This window comes from Epinephelus moara, chromosome 3, assembly GCF_006386435.1.
Source record: "Epinephelus moara isolate mb chromosome 3, YSFRI_EMoa_1.0, whole genome shotgun sequence".
Lineage (NCBI taxonomy): Eukaryota > Metazoa > Chordata > Actinopteri > Perciformes > Serranidae > Epinephelus > Epinephelus moara.
In genome coordinates, this window is record NC_065508.1 from 34,291,305 (window position 1) to 34,307,920 (window position 16,616).

The following is a 16,616-nucleotide window of genomic DNA, read 5'->3' on the forward strand; positions in this document are numbered from 1 at the left end:
CAACACTGCACATGAGCCTATAAAGGTCACATGTGAAAAATTAATTTGAGTTTACAGCCAGAATTCTAAGAATAAAGTCATAATTCATTTTAAACTCACAACTCAAATAACGGTTTCACGTATGGCCCTAATCCTCTTCCGTATGAGCGCGTGGTCAGACCTGCACTGAGGATGATGGGAAGTTGAGTATTTCAGAGTAAGGTGTGGCTTTGTGGAGTTTTATTTGTCTCTCTCATGTACACACATTCCTCGCAGTAAACTATCTGTCTAGTGGCGGGAAATCCGTCATTTAAAGAATTTTCACAAATTTAACTGTGACCTCGGTGGCAAATTAAAAACCGCTCCGTAAATCTTATTAAACCCCAGTGGCAGTTCAGGCAGCCTCCGCCCCCGGCAGACCTCTGTATACCGTTCTCTCATTTTTCCCTTTTCTTTTCACCAGAAGTTCCCCCGCCCTTTCCTCGTGCGTCATTCGATACTTATCGGGGTCCTGATTGGCCAGTCTCAGGGATTCCTCCTCTTCTATTGGCTCTCTGATACGTCAATCACGGGCATTTGCATGACTGGTGTGGGAGTTCCCTTGAGTTGGAGATGGAAGGGGAAAGGCTTCAACCAAGCGGAATGAAGGTAAGAAAGATTTTATATTTCCCTTTACTACTAAAGTAGAAAGAGGACTGAACCGTTACGTGCCTAAAAAAAATAATTATTCTCAAGCTTTATGTGGTTTATAAAAGTGGGACATAACGTGTCGACACAATTCGGCGGAGAAAAAATGACTTAAAGTCAACATGAGTCTTGATGAATTTTTTATATGCATTCAACGTTACAAAAGCACGAGAAGGCGCTGACATCTGAACGACTTCAGAAGCCTGTTTATATCCCTCTGATTTAAAAAATGTCTCCTTGTGTTTTGGGTTCAACACGAGGGTTTATTATTTAACTATATCAACAGTATTTTGGCTTGCAGTTGTAGAAACAGGATGCTACTTGATGAACAGCATTGTGTCCATGCGTGTGTGTGTGCCTTATCTGTGTGCTCTCTATAGGCTATTCCAGGACAGAGACAATTTAAAAAAAATGTGCTACAATAGATATCCTGTTTAAAACAGTATCCTGTATCCTAATTACTCAAGTTGGTCTGGATTTAGAGCCTCCCATATCTCTGTCTCTGTTGCTATGGAAACCCCCAACCCCGTCCCTCTCTGTCTATATTTATAGTAGCCTATATTTGTCAGAGGTACGACTAAATGTAAAAAAAAAAAAACCTCCCTGCAATATTTCAGGGAGCAGTGACATGCATTAATCAAAACTATCTGTTTCCCAGGTGTTACATGCCAGGCAGACCAAAATTGGGGTCATTCAGTTACCCCAAATAATAGCCTAACAAAGATCATAATAAATAAGAACAGAGTGGAGCAGATGCAAAAATGTGAGAGAAAGAAAATATGACACACAAGCATGTCTCCCGGATCTGAAAAAAAAATTAGGCCACATAATCTGAAAACTTCATTATGGGATTATTTGTAAGTAAAAGCCACCTGTCTAGTCAGTCTGAAGTGGATTTGTGCAAGACGTGTTACATTTTGACTCAGCACCCAAAGTATGATTCACTCTGTTCAAAATTAAATTCAAGAGACTTGATGTTTCTTGTGAATTGTCCCAATTTAAAGGACTATGCTGGTGTTTTTTACATGGTTGCTTACATGTCTACTAGCAGGAATGATGCTGAAGTGGTATTAGTTTACATCGCTGCAGAATTTTCCTTTAGGAGACCTGACAAACAGCAGCTGGGGCCAGAATGTAATCCAGGGATATTCAACTTACTTTGCCTGGGAGCCAAATTTGGAAAATTTTGGAAGGCCAGGGACCAGTTAATAAACAAACATTCAAAATAATAATCAGTATATGTAATACGTGAATTGCCTGTTATAAATTTGCCGTCCTCACTCATCTTTAACATGAGGCAAATCCAGTCACAGCAGCCATGCACAGGCCAGCTGTATGCAGGGACATTTCCAGGATATGACGCTATTTAGGGCTTTGCCCCAACCTCTGTCAGGGGGGATCCTCCCCTTACACACAAAACAAGCACTATTTTATGTTTTTTTTTTTAATTTACTATGGAACCTTATTGACATTCAAAGTACAAAAAAGTGTGAATCAGTTGGTTTTTAATGTAAATTTGAAAATGGGTGGCGGGCCACCCGGCACCATATCAAAGGCCATATCTGACTCTCAGGCTATAAATTAAGTGTCTGATGTAATCTGTTCTGAAACTGGAAACAGGTCAAGTGTTTGACGGCAGTCAGGATACATTTTCTACCATGAGCATATGAGCTGTTTGAGCCACCATATGATCACAGAAACACTTAAACTGTTTTGTGTATTAATCCTGTGCTAATCAGCACTGTTTAGCCTTTGTGCCAGTGTCTTGCGTTTTTCAGTCAAGACTTGTTCTCAAGGTTTCTGGGTGTTGTTATGACATTATCCAATAATAACTGTACAAAGTGTAATACTATTTAATGTGTGTGCAGGCTGATGGTTCACAAATTTTGCAGTTTCATTTTCATCATTGAAGTTGATTTTATGTATTTAGCTCATTATCACAAATTTGACAATCTGTACAGCATACAACATCCTCAGTCCTCCAACCCTAAATTCAGATAACAGAAAACTCCCCTAAAATGGAAAAAAAAAGAAAAAAAACTTTAGGAAGGGAGGGATTTTTCCCCCAAGATGGACAGACATGCGATAGATGCTATTTTTACAGAGTAGACCAACATAGCAAAATTCCAATAGTCATCTGTGTCATTGCTTTATTTATCACTTTACAGTGAAACTTTGCATTAGTAGCCAAACTATGACCTCCATAAAGCCACTGAAAGCTACAAACACTTGTATTTTAGCATCCTGCTGAAATGACCTTAGTTTACAATAATCTAATTTTCGTCATAAAATATAAAAGAAAAGTCGTTGTCATGAGAGACTGGTCAAAAACTGTGAAACTCTCGATACTAAGTTGTAAAAGAAAACCACTCCTGACAGTAGTACATGAGACAGATAATCTGTTAAAAAGAAATGTTGCTCCTCTTTCTCGTAGTGCTTTAAATGCCGCTTGCAGGACCCACCATGGCTGAACAAACAACCAGTCAGTACCAAGGAGTCTCTAAAGCAGCTGTCCATTATGATTACTGTTGCTCGTGAACTGCGGTCAGACTTTCAAACTAGGCGGCGCTGATCAAACGTGAGTCTAGATTCTGTCACTGCATTGACTATTTCTGACCTCAAATGTTTTCAGAAACATATTTTAGCGTACTGTTAAGCTGCTCTGGCCGATGGGTGATGCTTTGTTTTGGCTAGACTGTTTCCAACACAGTCACCGGTTCTAAACAGTACACTGAAATATGTTTCTGTTGCTGCCTAGTTTGACAGTTTGACAGCAGTTCATGAGCAGTAATTGATGTGATTGACATCAACCTTCCCAGCTCTAAGTGGTTGTTTCCTTTACCTGCACTGGATTCTTGCAAATGCCATTAGAATCACTAAGGAGGAAGAACATGATTTTTTCCACAGATTATCTGTCTCATGTACTACTGTTGGGACCATTATAGCAAATATGACAAGAACTTATTTTTTATAAGTGTTATAAACTAAAGCTTTAACTCCAACATGCTTTTTTGTGGGAAGGCGGGGGTTTGGGCTGTTGGTGTAAGCCAAATTTAAAATGACAGATATTACACTTAAACATGAATATCAGCTTATATGTCTGGGCAAGTTAGGCTGTTTAGATGCCAGGAAATGTATTATTACTGTATCCAAGTGGAGATGGTAAAATTGTCTCTTCTTGTGGAGGATGTATCACCCTGCTGGACAGTGATCCAGTCCCTTTGTTAAATAATTTTGTCAGTCATGGTGTCTAATGCAGTGCTGTGTTCTCCCTGCAGGTCTGCTGTCTTTTGGAGTGTGAGTAACAGGGCAGAAGCATGGCTGCTGGTGAGAACAAAACACACACACGCACACACACACACACACACACACACACACACACACACACACACACACACACACACACACATCCATTGGCTCAGATTATTAATATTTGTATATTTGGTTTTTGTCAAACAGGTCAACCTCTTCTCAAACACACACACAGCTGTTGCTGTCCATCAGTCTTCCTGTCTGGCTGTCTGCCTCTTCCTCTAACATCACCAACAGAAGCAGCTCCTCTGTGTGTATCACTTAGTGGGAGCAGGTTTTTAGTGGTGGATCTGGTCATTATGTCATTTGTAGTATCCAGTAAACAAAAATACCATTACCTGTCACAACCTGATTCAGGGCCAGATTTACCAATTGCCACTAATCTGATGCTTTCCACAGCTATAGTTTGACATGTAATGGCTGGTAGGGTCAGGTATCAGTCCTTGATACCTTTAAGGTATTGACCAAAAAAACCCAGTAACAAGTAGTATTGAAACTCCAGTCAAACGACACCTGCATTCGATCCTTTTTGCACCAGCAAACAGCAGCTAACATCCAACACTGTGCCATTAAAGGGTTCCAACAAACTCACACCAACACTCAACTCATTAACAATGGTTAACAACAGGTGTCCGTGGCTTATTAGATAGAGCAGGCATCCCATGTAGGATGCGGCTCTTTGCTGCACGTCACTCCCTCTCTCTCTCTCTCTCTCTCTCTCTCTCTCTCTCCCTTTCACACTTAATTGTCCTATCGATTAAAGGCAGAAATGTCCAAAAAATAATCTTTAAAAAACAAACAAACCAGTTAACAGGTAATGTTAGCCTTATGATGCTAACAGTTAGCCTTGTCACTGTGTATGTGAGGCTGGGCAGACTCTCACAACTGTCTCCAGTGCAGGGTTCACACTCACACAGCAGCAGCTACAATCCATATAGTCTATGGCATGTTAGAGTCAAGCACGGTGTAATTGATGGAATTGGCAGTTAACGCGCTGAGATGCCATCAAAACAGTTGAAAGTATGGCTATGCTACACGCCATTCCATTCACATGATGGGTAGGCCTACTATTGGTATTGGTATCACTTTAAGGGTACTGGTATTGTAAATTTTTAAATGATACCCTGCCGGCTGGACACCTAAAATTGATATGATGATAAATTGTGACATTTATCTTGACTATAATAAATGTCAAGATGAGTATTGTATTGCATGGAATTTCCTTTTGCTGGTTTATTATGTTTGGCCTGATGAAGTCAAAAAATTCTGATCCTCTGTGCTGGAATTGGGCCAACTCGGTTTGTTTGACCTTCTTGCTAGATGTGTTACAGCTATTCTCACTTTAAATTTATTGGATTCAGACAATTGACTCATTGGAAGTCTGGATATAAATTAATTCGGAATCTGAAGTAATGTCCTTTAAACTCAAGTGTTCATAATAAACAGTTTTCTTGTCATTTGAAGAGTTGACTGTGAAAAATGAGCATATAAACCTATATTTTGTTATTTAGTTAGCAGTGGAAACAAGCTGTAAACACAAAGCTGACATCACTTTTAAGCTAATATAGAGAAGTGTTGGTAAACAGCTGCCTATTTACACATCCAGCAGTTAAGGAGCATCATAAGGATTCATTTGGAGCAGTGTGTGTTCACCAAAAATGTACTCTTCTTTTAGCTCCTATTTTTGGTCTTCACCAGTGCCTGGGGGAATATCTGTCCATTTAGCTGCTAAATGCTCTACTAACAGCTCGTCTTTAAGTCTGTCTGCATGCTGTTTGGTGCTGAGTAGGTAGTGCACAGTGGGTTTTGTCTTTGAAACCAGCTGCCTGCTACTTGATGAAAGCAGTAGGACTGAACCAACTACTAAAGTTGTGGGCTGCAAAATCAAAAGAATGAGCTGAAAGAGGCAAAGAAAATCTGTAGAGCTGAGAGGCACTGAAGAATTGGTGATAATTCTGTGTGGGTTCGTCACGATGATCACTATGATAACATTTGTGGGTTGGCTGAGGACATGGATTGATGGAGAGCAGTACAAGAGAATATCACCACTCTGTCAAAAAGTGGTAACTCGCTCCATTTGAGATAAATGTGTGGGAGCTCTGAAAGGTACAGGGGTGAAAAAAAAACAGTTTTTCTATGTAAATAAGTCTTACGTGCTGTTGAGTAACATTAGTGAACTTTGGATTTTGTCTCATGTCTGTGTTGCAGCATTCCTGGATGGTAAGGATGCTCACTCCATCCTGAAGCGTTTCCCTCGAGCCAATGGCTTTCTTGAGGAGTTGAGACAGGGGAACATTGAGAGGGAGTGTGGTGAGGAGAGCTGCAGTTTCGAAGAGGCCAATGAAGTGTTTGAGAACAAAGAGAGAACGGTGAGCCAGCGCACAGCAAGCGTGTGCACCAACTCCTCCAGCAATTATGCTAATGTATTTGAACAGTGATGGCTGGAGTAGAGACAGCATCTACGTAACAGAACTATTACCATTTTGTCAGATAACTGTAGAAATGAAAGCCCTTCAATAGCCACTGTGTTTACATGAACACTGCACACGTGTTGCACAATTAATCCAAATGTAATCATGAACTCAATTCAGGCCTCTTTGTGATCTGTTTTTTACAGTAACAATGACTGTGCCATGTTTATATCAATAAATGACGTTCCACGTTACAAGGAAGGACACTGATTTAAAAAATCTAATGTGTGTGAGAGACAGCAAAGTAAAATGCAGTGACAGAACAAGCTTTTAAGGAAGAACAAAAATGTATTAGAGCAGGAAACACAGTAAAAGCGAAGAAGAACGATGTTTATCTATCTGCCCTGACTTCTAACAGAAATGCTCTGCTGTAAAGACTTGCACAGTCTGCTGTATGGCAGCGGATTCATAGATAATGACAGTCAAAAGCAAATGTACAACCACATACAACATCACAAAAAGGTTGGGAAAGCCTAATCATAAAATCCCTGCCGCCCGACCACTAAATCATCCACAGTGGGAGCATTAAAAGATTTTAAGACCTATTACCTAAGTCAGCCGAAGATACGGCTCTGGTCAACACAGCACAAAAAGAGATGTTTTGCTAGACAAGTGTTATTTAATGCCTCCTTGCAACTGTTCTTATTGTGCTACCTGCTCTAATGTCAATGAATCATTTTTATTTGTCACATGAAATCACATAGGGTACCTTCTTCCCGACCTCAATTGAGAGAACAGGCAGATATCTGGGTGGCTGAGATCTTTAATGATTCTCCTGGGCTTTTTCTTGCAGCGTCTGGTGTAAACATCATTAATGTGGCGCAGAGCAGTGCCTATTTTATGTTCAGCTGAACGAAGCACTCTTTGCAGGGCCTTGTGGTCCTGTTCAGTGCTGTTTCCATACCAGGCAGTGATGTCCCCTGTTAGGACTTCTGATGGTGCAGGAGTAGAAATTCCTCACTATTTTAGGGGATACCTGGAATTTCCTCAAGCGCCTGAGGTGAAACAGTCTCTACCTTGCCTTACTTATTCTTAAGACAGTATGCAGCACCCAGGTCAGGCTCTTGGTGATGTAGACACCAAGGTACTTGAAGTCCACCCTCTCTACTAATTACCCATTAATATTAAGAGGGTCGTAGTTCCTTCCCTGCTTCTTTGAAAAGTCCACCATCATCTCCTTAATTTTGTTGACAATCAGGAGAAGGTTGTTGTCCTGACACCAGCGGGTGTCAGACAGACCTTTCCGACAGGAACTGAGCTAAAGTCTTTGCTCTCTTCAAAGCCAGACAACAACAACAGTAATTTTACCTTGCTGAACTAGGAAGCTGCTGATAAACCACTGCCTCGATCAGTTAGTCAGCTTGTGTTAATATGTGACTTTGTTGTTTTAAAGGGTTAGTTCAGGTTCACCAAAGGGATGAAAGACTGATATACAAATGGTCATTTGGCGAGTGAAGTATACCTTTAAGATTAGACTGATTGAAGTCTCCGGGGCAGCCTCTGTATTTGCTTATGGTGCAATGTAGACCACTGTAATACTGACCAATGTCAGTTGCCTTGGTAGAAATTGCAGTCTGCATTTGGTTGTCAATATCTCCAGGTCAGGTGAGCAGGAATGGGATAGCATTTTATATTTAACTGTCACACCACTTTTTGTCACCATGAAGCACACGCCTCCTCCTCTTTTCCTGCCAGAGCCCTCAGTTCTGTCAGATCAGCATATAGAAAAAGAGTTACCTGGTTGAATGTCGCTGTCTGGTGTTCCAGGTTTTAGGCAAGTTAAATGAAACAAAGGATTTACTGTTCCTGATATCCAGTTGGAAACTGATGCCGGCACAGAGGTCATCCAGTTTATTATCCAATGCCTGTACATCAGCTAAAAGCTTGGTAGAGAGGATCCATGTGGCCAGGATCGCAGCCGGTGTTTAATTCCTCTACACTTGTCTCGTTGCCTTCTCCGATGTAGAGATGAATGCAGAAATGAACACAGACATAACCCCTTTTTAAGTAGGAATTGTGCAAATTTGCAGGAAAGCTCAATCAGTCTTCCTTCAGCATTGGCAGTATAAAAACAAAATCGGGGAGTGCAGCGAAATGCTGCTTGCCTACTTTTGTTTATACAGAATGTGCCTTTCTCGGGGCAATGGGGGGCATGAGTAAGTAACAAAACGTGTAGCTCAGCGTGTGACGTAAACAGTGACGTACTCCGAGGGAAGCCGCAGCTGGTCAGTCCTTCTGCGATTCTCTCATAAGTTGGCCCATCCTTCACCGTTCCTGTCATTGGACCGGTAATGGCCTCTTCATTTGCGAGGGCAAGGAGGGCGCGCAATTCTTTGTCTCCCCAGTTGCTCATCTTTACAGTGTCTGTCAGGTTTGTGTTTCCCTCTTGCTACTAGCTGCTCATTCCTGCTATCAGCTGTTTTAGTCNAGGTTTTTGTCTCCCCAGTTGCTCATCTTTACAGTGTCTGTCAGGTTTGCGTTTCCCTCTTGCTAATAGCTGCTCATTCCTGCTATCAGCTGTTTTAGTCCACCGCCAGTGGATCGCACGTGCGGCGTCATCAACAGCTCCTCCCACAAGTCATCAACAGCCCCCCACAAGTCATCAACAGCCCCTCCTGTGGCGGAAGGGCGCCTCGTTCTTTTTAAACCAAAAAGGTTTCGCCAATATTACTACCCTACAAGGCGGAAAATTGGGCACCTCGGATCAACTCGCCAATCCAGCTCTGTGTGTCTCAACGCTTGCAGCTTTCCGGCAAAAAGGCCCAACATTCGCCAAAAATCTGGCAGTGTAAAAGGGGCCATAGTCTTGCTTTTCTGTGTGGTTGGGGTCATAGCTGGTGCCTATCTTCTCCGCTTTTTCCTTTGCGTTAACTCTGATGTTTACATTGAAAACCTTGACTGGCCAGGTAGCAGAATTGGCAGGAGGAGAATTTTCAAAGTGGTTTTGAAGTTGACCATTTCCCTATCCTATCCTAGCTAGCTCCCACCAGACCCAGGTGATAGGCAGTGCAGTAAACTGAAGAGTAGCAAAATTAACATATAGACTGATACATAACCAATCAAAAATGTTCTTGGCGGTTAACTATCGAATGTTTTTGACTGGTTAATGGTTAACCGTTGATATTCCTAATCCCATGCCAATGTTGGATGCAAATTTGTAATGCAGTGCTTTATTAAGCACCCCTCTGGTTATTGTAAAGTCCATGTATACATGCTGATCAGTGATAAAAATCTCCCCTATTCTGACTTTAGTGTTAGTTTCAGTTTTATCCTTACTTTAAATTGAGCAAACAGCTTAAAATCTACCCAGGAAGTAAACATGTGTAATTTTTTCTCCTTTGTGCTTCCTAGATGGAGTTTTGGAAAACTCGCAGCGTCTACACGGTGAGCAGCAACAGCGAGGGACGCTCTGAGCGTGCCGACACCGTCTACATGGTGGTACCTCTGCTGGGAGTGGCCCTGCTCATCATCATCGGCCTCTTCCTCCTTTGGAGGTGCCAGCTTCAGAAGGCCACTCGTCGACGCCCCGCCTACACCCAAAACCGCTACTTGGCCAACAACCGCAACACCCGCAGTCTGCCACGAATTCTGGTTCACCGGGAAGCACATAGTGAAAGCTCACACCAGGAGTCCAGTTCACGTCCCACTGTGGTGGTGAGCGGTGCTGAGAGAGGAGCAGGTTCCCAGTCGGACTCTCGTGGCCTCCACCAGCAGAACACTTGTGCCCTTTATGTCCAGGACTCCTCTATGTCAGTGGCCTCACGGCTGTCCGGCGCAACACCACCTCCATCTTATGAAGAGGTGACAGGACACCTGGAAAGCAGTGGTGACGAGACCTCAGCACCTTCATACAGCGACCCTCCACCCAAATATGAGGAGATTATAAAGGAGAAATGAAACCAAGGCAACAATAATGCTGCCATGGCTGTTGCTCCCCCGCTGTGTCTGAAGGCGGTCAGCGCTGCCAGAAGAGCAGCTTCTGCCTCAGTTGGTGCTGCTGGCTGTGGGTTGCTGTAACCCATGTTGTAATTCCCACTTTTCTGCACCATACCTTTGTTTCACTCATAGGTGCAACCTAAAGCCAGTCACTGCCATGATTATATGTGCCACCCAGGATTATTGTTCATAGTTGACCCTAAACACCTAATCAGATATTTAATTTCTTTGTCTTCATTTTGCTTTGGCAAACTGAATGGCAGACTGTGTTCCGGGTGCAGGTGCAGCGAGATACATGGAGAGGGTCTGGCAAGCAGGATGCTCACTGATCCATCTTTGGCCCTTGTAGCAGGCCAGAAAAGCGAACAGGACAATTTGAGGTGGCAATGAAGCTCCATGCTGCAGCTGGGCTTTTACACTTGCAGAGCAGTCACTGTGACTGTAAGGTTTCCTTGGCAGTGTGCATTAATGACTTTAAACTGTATATTCACAGTCAGTAGTGGAAGTATTGGACCCTGAGCCACAGCTGTTGTTTAGTTGGAAATTCTCATGGTTTATTGTTTTAGATCATTTACAAGTTTGGTTTTTGCAGATAAAATAAAAAAGTGACTCTCGTGTGAAGGCGAGATTAAAAAGCACTTCTCAACCTTAAAGGAAAGACCCATAAGATACATCTTCTAATGCTAAATCCCTATTCCACTTTAGATCATTCAGCTACCAACAAGACTGAGCTCATTTACTTTCCTAATACTTGCACTATTGACTATGTCGATCATTGCGAGGTTTTCTGACCACCTCCACACACCAGCTGTTGTTCACTGCTGTGAGAGGAAATCCCTGCAGTTGTGTTTCCTTCTCACAACCTCACCATCACTACGACTACAAATGTGTGTAGACTGATCCTATGAGTTCTTAGTAATCATTTCAGCAGCGCTGTGCCATATAGAGGCAGGTTTATTTGTTGCCAAATGTTCATTGTCTTAACACTTAACCATACCTGCTACCTTACTGTGACCACCGGTGTTAATATTTGACCAAACATTTATGGTGGGAGCTTTGTATTGATAAGTTTAATGGAGGGTTGTTGTTTTGAGTCAACCCTCTCAATTCTTGCAAACTTGTTGTGATTGCAGTATGGGTTAGGATTGCTGAAAAGTTTAGTTGACACCAGTTTTGATAGGTCATTAATTAAGCAAAATTTCCAACACATGCTTATTCCAGTCTCTCCAAAGGCTGGATTTGCTGCTTTACTCTGTTTTATATCTTCAAAAATTGAATATCTTTGGGGTTTTGGACTGTTTGATTCATATGATAATTCATAATGAAAATAACCAAGGCAAGGGTGAATACATCATTCAGCCCTACAAAGCTGAACAGCAGTAGAGAATCAAACTCCTGCTTACCATGAAAACATGAATGGACCTCTGAGGTACTCTGACACAGTGAGAAGAATCACTATCTTTTTATGACAGTCACAAAACTTTCATCCTCTAAATCCCCGAGCTTCTCTGTAAATGACTGTCCTGGTAGTTCAGACATATACAGCTCTAAGTCTGTGTATGTGCTATGTGCATTTAAATTCATGTACTGTATGTGTGTAGATGCACACATGCACATTCACGCACGCTCACAAAGAGCACAATCAGCAGTCCCAGCTCTGTTACACTCCACTGTACGATGAGTCAGTCGAGCACCTTTGTTGCAGTTGCTGAGTAGATTGAACTGTGTTTGCCTCAGTCCTGATATTATAAAATTAGCTTGTTTATAGTTGTTACATTTCACAGTTTATTGGATTTCTTTTAGGGGTTCAAGCCCAAAAGTCCACCTGACTAGATTTTCTGCCATTTTTGGCATCTCCTCCCAGGTTAGATTTGTACCAAATTTTTTATGGATCATTATTGGACCAAGCTTATCAAATTTTTTAAAAGCTTATTGATATCACATTTTGTTCTGAAGATTTAGACCAATGAACTGTAAAGGGGTGTGGCTTAGCATATTAACAGACCTAACTCCACAGTCATTGGGCAAGTCGTCACGAAACTTGCATGATATAGGCTCGGACATACTTTCTGCATTGAACATCCATGGAGAGGTGCAGTCACACCGACACGAACTAAATTCTATCTTTAGTGAAACTGACAATCTACTTCCGCCCCCGGTGGTAAACAGAAAGGCTGGGAGGGGAGCTTACCCTCCTTTTGCAGACGATGCCGGGTGAAAGTGAAACTAAGTGATGCTGCTGGGTCTAGAGTGAATATCTGTCAGATATCTAACTTGAAACTAACTTCATTGTGGTTGGCTTGAAAGCAGTGTTTTGGACTGGACTGGACTGGACTGTTGAGCAAGAGATTGGAGCATGCACAGTTGCCGTGCTTACTATGCCTACAGTCCTCGTGGTCACAACAAATGGGCTGCATTTGGACATCCCCACAGGGGTCTGCATGGACCCTCGTGAACTAGGGTTGATGACGAGATTTACATTCCATGGACCAAAGCTTATCTCCAGGGACACACACATGTGGAAACTGTGAATTGGCCTTATGTCCACATAAGTACCTTAAACATACGCCGAAAGTTACATTCAAATTGACCACTAGAGGACGCCACAACTACAAAAAGTGGGTGTGGCGTAACACAAATCAGGCCACAAATCAGAAATTGTTTGTCCAATCATTGCAAAACTCTCAGGATATGTTACATAACAATGTTTAAACACGTGTGTAAAATATTTTTGAAATTGCCCAATAGGGGATGCCACCGGTTCCAAACAAGTGCATTGGTCTGGCGCAACATTGGACCATAAATCAATGACAGTTTATCCAAACATCATCCTCGGTGGATATTTTTAATTAAGCTGTTGAAGCATGTCCCTGAAATGTTTTTGCAGTTGCTCAATAGGGGATGACAGTGTTGCCAAAGAAGAGTGTGGCCCAGCACAGATTTGTTTGTAAATGAATGAGCGTTTGTCTGATGGTCATAAAACCTGTTAGCTTTCTTTAATGCAGGTGTCAGAAACTGTCAAACTTTGCAGCTTTTAACCTCTTAACGGTCCATGTTGGCTTGAACCCTGAAGTCGCCGGTTGCGGCTGTATTTTGTTTTTGCAGTTAGTGTAACAGTATAGTTGTGTGGACAACAGATACAAGTAAATAACTGTAAATAATAATGTTACAAAGTCTGAAGACACGGTCTCACCATCACTGGAGACATGACAGTCTGTAATGCTGACAGATGTTTAGAGCTGCACTGGGATGAGATGCAGATATTTAAAGTTTTAAATGTTTGACGTACTTCTTCCTGATTATAAATCTTTTAACATGAGGAAAACTGATGAAGAGTGGATGTGGTGTTTGGTTGCTGCCTGTCAGGAGACACATTGGATAAATACTAAAAGGAAGGGAGGGTTTGTCTTGTGTGATTAACACTGTTCAAGAACCATGTAAGTTTTTTCCTGCAGTGTTTACAAAATTTAAATAATGTGTTCTTTAGATTTTTGCAGGCCATTTTCACATTCAAGCTGAACAGTTTTAGATTTTTTGATGTTTTTTTGATTTCACACTGTATTTTTTTTGCAACACTGAATTTTTTGACACACACTTTTTCAGATCTTCAAAACTGTATTTTGTTTCTAGTTTGAAGGATTGATCAAGACTTTTTTTGCTTTGGATAAATAATGATATAAGACATCAATGAGGTTTGTTAAATATGGAGGAGAGTGGAATATAATTTGACCTGTAGCCGAACAGTTTACAGAATAACAGCCGCTCCCGGTATGTGTATCTGCAGCAGCACCAGTGTAGGCTACGTCTCCTGTCTGTTCATATTCAGTCGTATCCTCTAACATTCTCAGGGGTCCGAAGTCTTAATTAACTCCGCCCGCTGATAGAAACCAATACATGCAGGGAGCGGTAAGAAAAAAACATAAAAAAATCTAAAACAGCAGCATGGTTTGCAAAATGGTTAGCCATGATGAAAAGTACACATGATTAGGCCTCATTCATAAATCATGAGAGGCAGTATGGTATAATTTTGCATACAAATGTAAAATGCTCCTGTTGCAGCTTTAAATATTACTGATGTGTGAAAAATGGATGTATATGACTGAAAAACAAATGATGCTCTACAGCAGGATTAGTTGTGTTTACGCTGTATTTGCAAGGCACCAACACTGCCATGGTTTCTAGATGGTTCCCTATTCTTCACATTCACTAAGAGTCACATGTTCAGTCTGTGCTTCAGTAACAAGGAGTGTTCATATTTTGCCGAGTGATGTTTACATTATAGTGACATGTTAGTGGAGTTTTACCTCACCGAGTCTGATAAGGTGCACTTACAGCTTTCTGCCAGTGGCTTATTTTTGTATCCTATTGTACGCTAAGTTATTCACTGCCTTTTTCTACAGACTGCAACTCTTTCACATGAGCCTTTGTTTTAACACATTCCAAAACCAAGTATTCACTGTTTCAAATATAATAAATGAGTGATTGATTCTGTATGTTTCACTTAAAACTGATTTTTTCTTTCTACCAAAATGGATGTATTATATATTTAAATATAACTGTACCGCTCTCTTGTATACTTTCACTTGGCCTTTTTTTAAAAACTTAAATTAATTTTTTAGATATTTTTCAGCCAAAGCTGTGTGGATGAAATTTTGTACTTCATCCACCTTTACAAGCAGCCAACTTTGTGCTGTCTGTGCAGGTCTAGCCAGACCGCATCACCAGCTTCAGTACAGATTCTAGTGTGACCAGCGAAGAACACCATCTTGTTATATCCCCCCCTGCACTGCTGCTTTACTGTCACTCTAAGCGCAAGAGGGATTTTTTTTAAAATCTAGGTGTACAAATGCAGCATATAATGCAGCATGATGGTCTGGGGTGTTTACCACTGTATAGTTTACTGCACCGCAAGCTAGTTTAGATGCAACAAAGAACCAGTATGTGTGAAAGTGTCAGGACTCTGGCACCGCCAAGTATGTAGGAACCTCACAAAAAGATCAACGTGACTGGGATCCAACCAGTGACTTTTCTGTCAGTCAAACCACTGTAACACCCTGCTCTGCTCTAATATGTCAAAGTGGGCAGCCTGTAGCGTCGTCAGAAAAAGCTTCGCCCCATGCACACATGGCTCATAAATGCTACCCAAATCCTGCAATCAATACTAACACAGTGAAGGTTTTTAACTTTAAGATTTTTGTCAAGACTGACTAAGAGTTAAAGCTAAAAAAAAGTCCAGAAATAGGCTCTGCCAGAAGAGGGGATTCCTGCAGGGCAAAAGATGCAAGGCAACACAATGAATGTTATATTCTACATATAAACTTTGTACCGAGGGGAATATATTCTGATGTAACCCCTTTGTAAACACCAAAAATTCGATTAGTGACTGTAGTTTACATGTTTGCTAGGTAACTATCAGATTATAGTAACATTTATTTTGTAATTTAATTACATGTAACTAGTTTCTCCCCGACACTGATTCTATTGCAGTGCATACAGTGACATCCAAAAGATGTTTCTTTAATTTTGGCCACCCTAAAGTTAACATCAGAGCTTTAACACTGGAAAATTTGTACACCTAACTGAAAAAATGTAAGATGGACAGATTTTGGCTGAGGAATATTTCTTACTTACCTTTCAAAAGGGTAAAATATGATTAATGTTCCTGGTAAGATTGGTTTATTATGTGTAGTGTATTTGTATAATTACTGGTTAATTATGTACACGGTGTAATGACAACAAGAAAGTAAAATAGATTGTTGGGTTTATTCCAGCACTCAATTTGTTAAAAGTATTGTTTTCTGTGTGTGTGTGTGTGTGTGTGTGTGTGTGTGTGTGTGTGTGTGTGTGTGTGTGTGAGTGAGAGAGAGAGAGAGAGAGAGAGAGAGAGAGAGAGAGAGAATGAGGATGGGTGCACACTGGAGGCACTTTGTGTCCATGTTTCTTTGGGTGTGTGATGTGTGAGCTGGCATGTGCCCTGTAGTCTTCCTTTATATTCTGGACATATCTACTGTTTCTTATTGTATTTCAGGAGAAATCCTCAGTGCTTTTCACAGTCACTTACTGTAGACCTTTAATTTTGTGGTTCCTTCTTCCTGATTGTTACTCTAAGTCTAAAGCCACCAGTTTCTCACCTTTGCTCACAAAGCAAAATGAATCACTATGTGTGTACAGGTTTATGAGAGTTTGTGTGTGTGTGCGTGCTGCTGTCAGGGAAGCGTCAGGATGTTTAAT

General features: G+C 41.3%; 1 protein-coding gene across 1 annotated transcript; it reads left to right on the plus strand.

The window, feature by feature from the left end:
* The first annotated feature begins 525 nt into the window (after positions 1–525).
* On the plus strand, positions 526–14,876 carry LOC126388076 (transmembrane gamma-carboxyglutamic acid protein 3). Its single transcript, XM_050040968.1, has 4 exons — positions 526–627; positions 3,945–3,993; positions 6,187–6,347; positions 9,801–14,876. The coding sequence occupies exons 2-4, from the start codon at positions 3,984–3,986 to the stop codon at positions 10,344–10,346; spliced, it is 717 nt and encodes a 238-aa protein (XP_049896925.1). The 5' UTR covers positions 526–627; positions 3,945–3,983; the 3' UTR covers positions 10,347–14,876.
* The last annotated feature ends 1,740 nt before the right edge of the window (positions 14,877–16,616 follow it).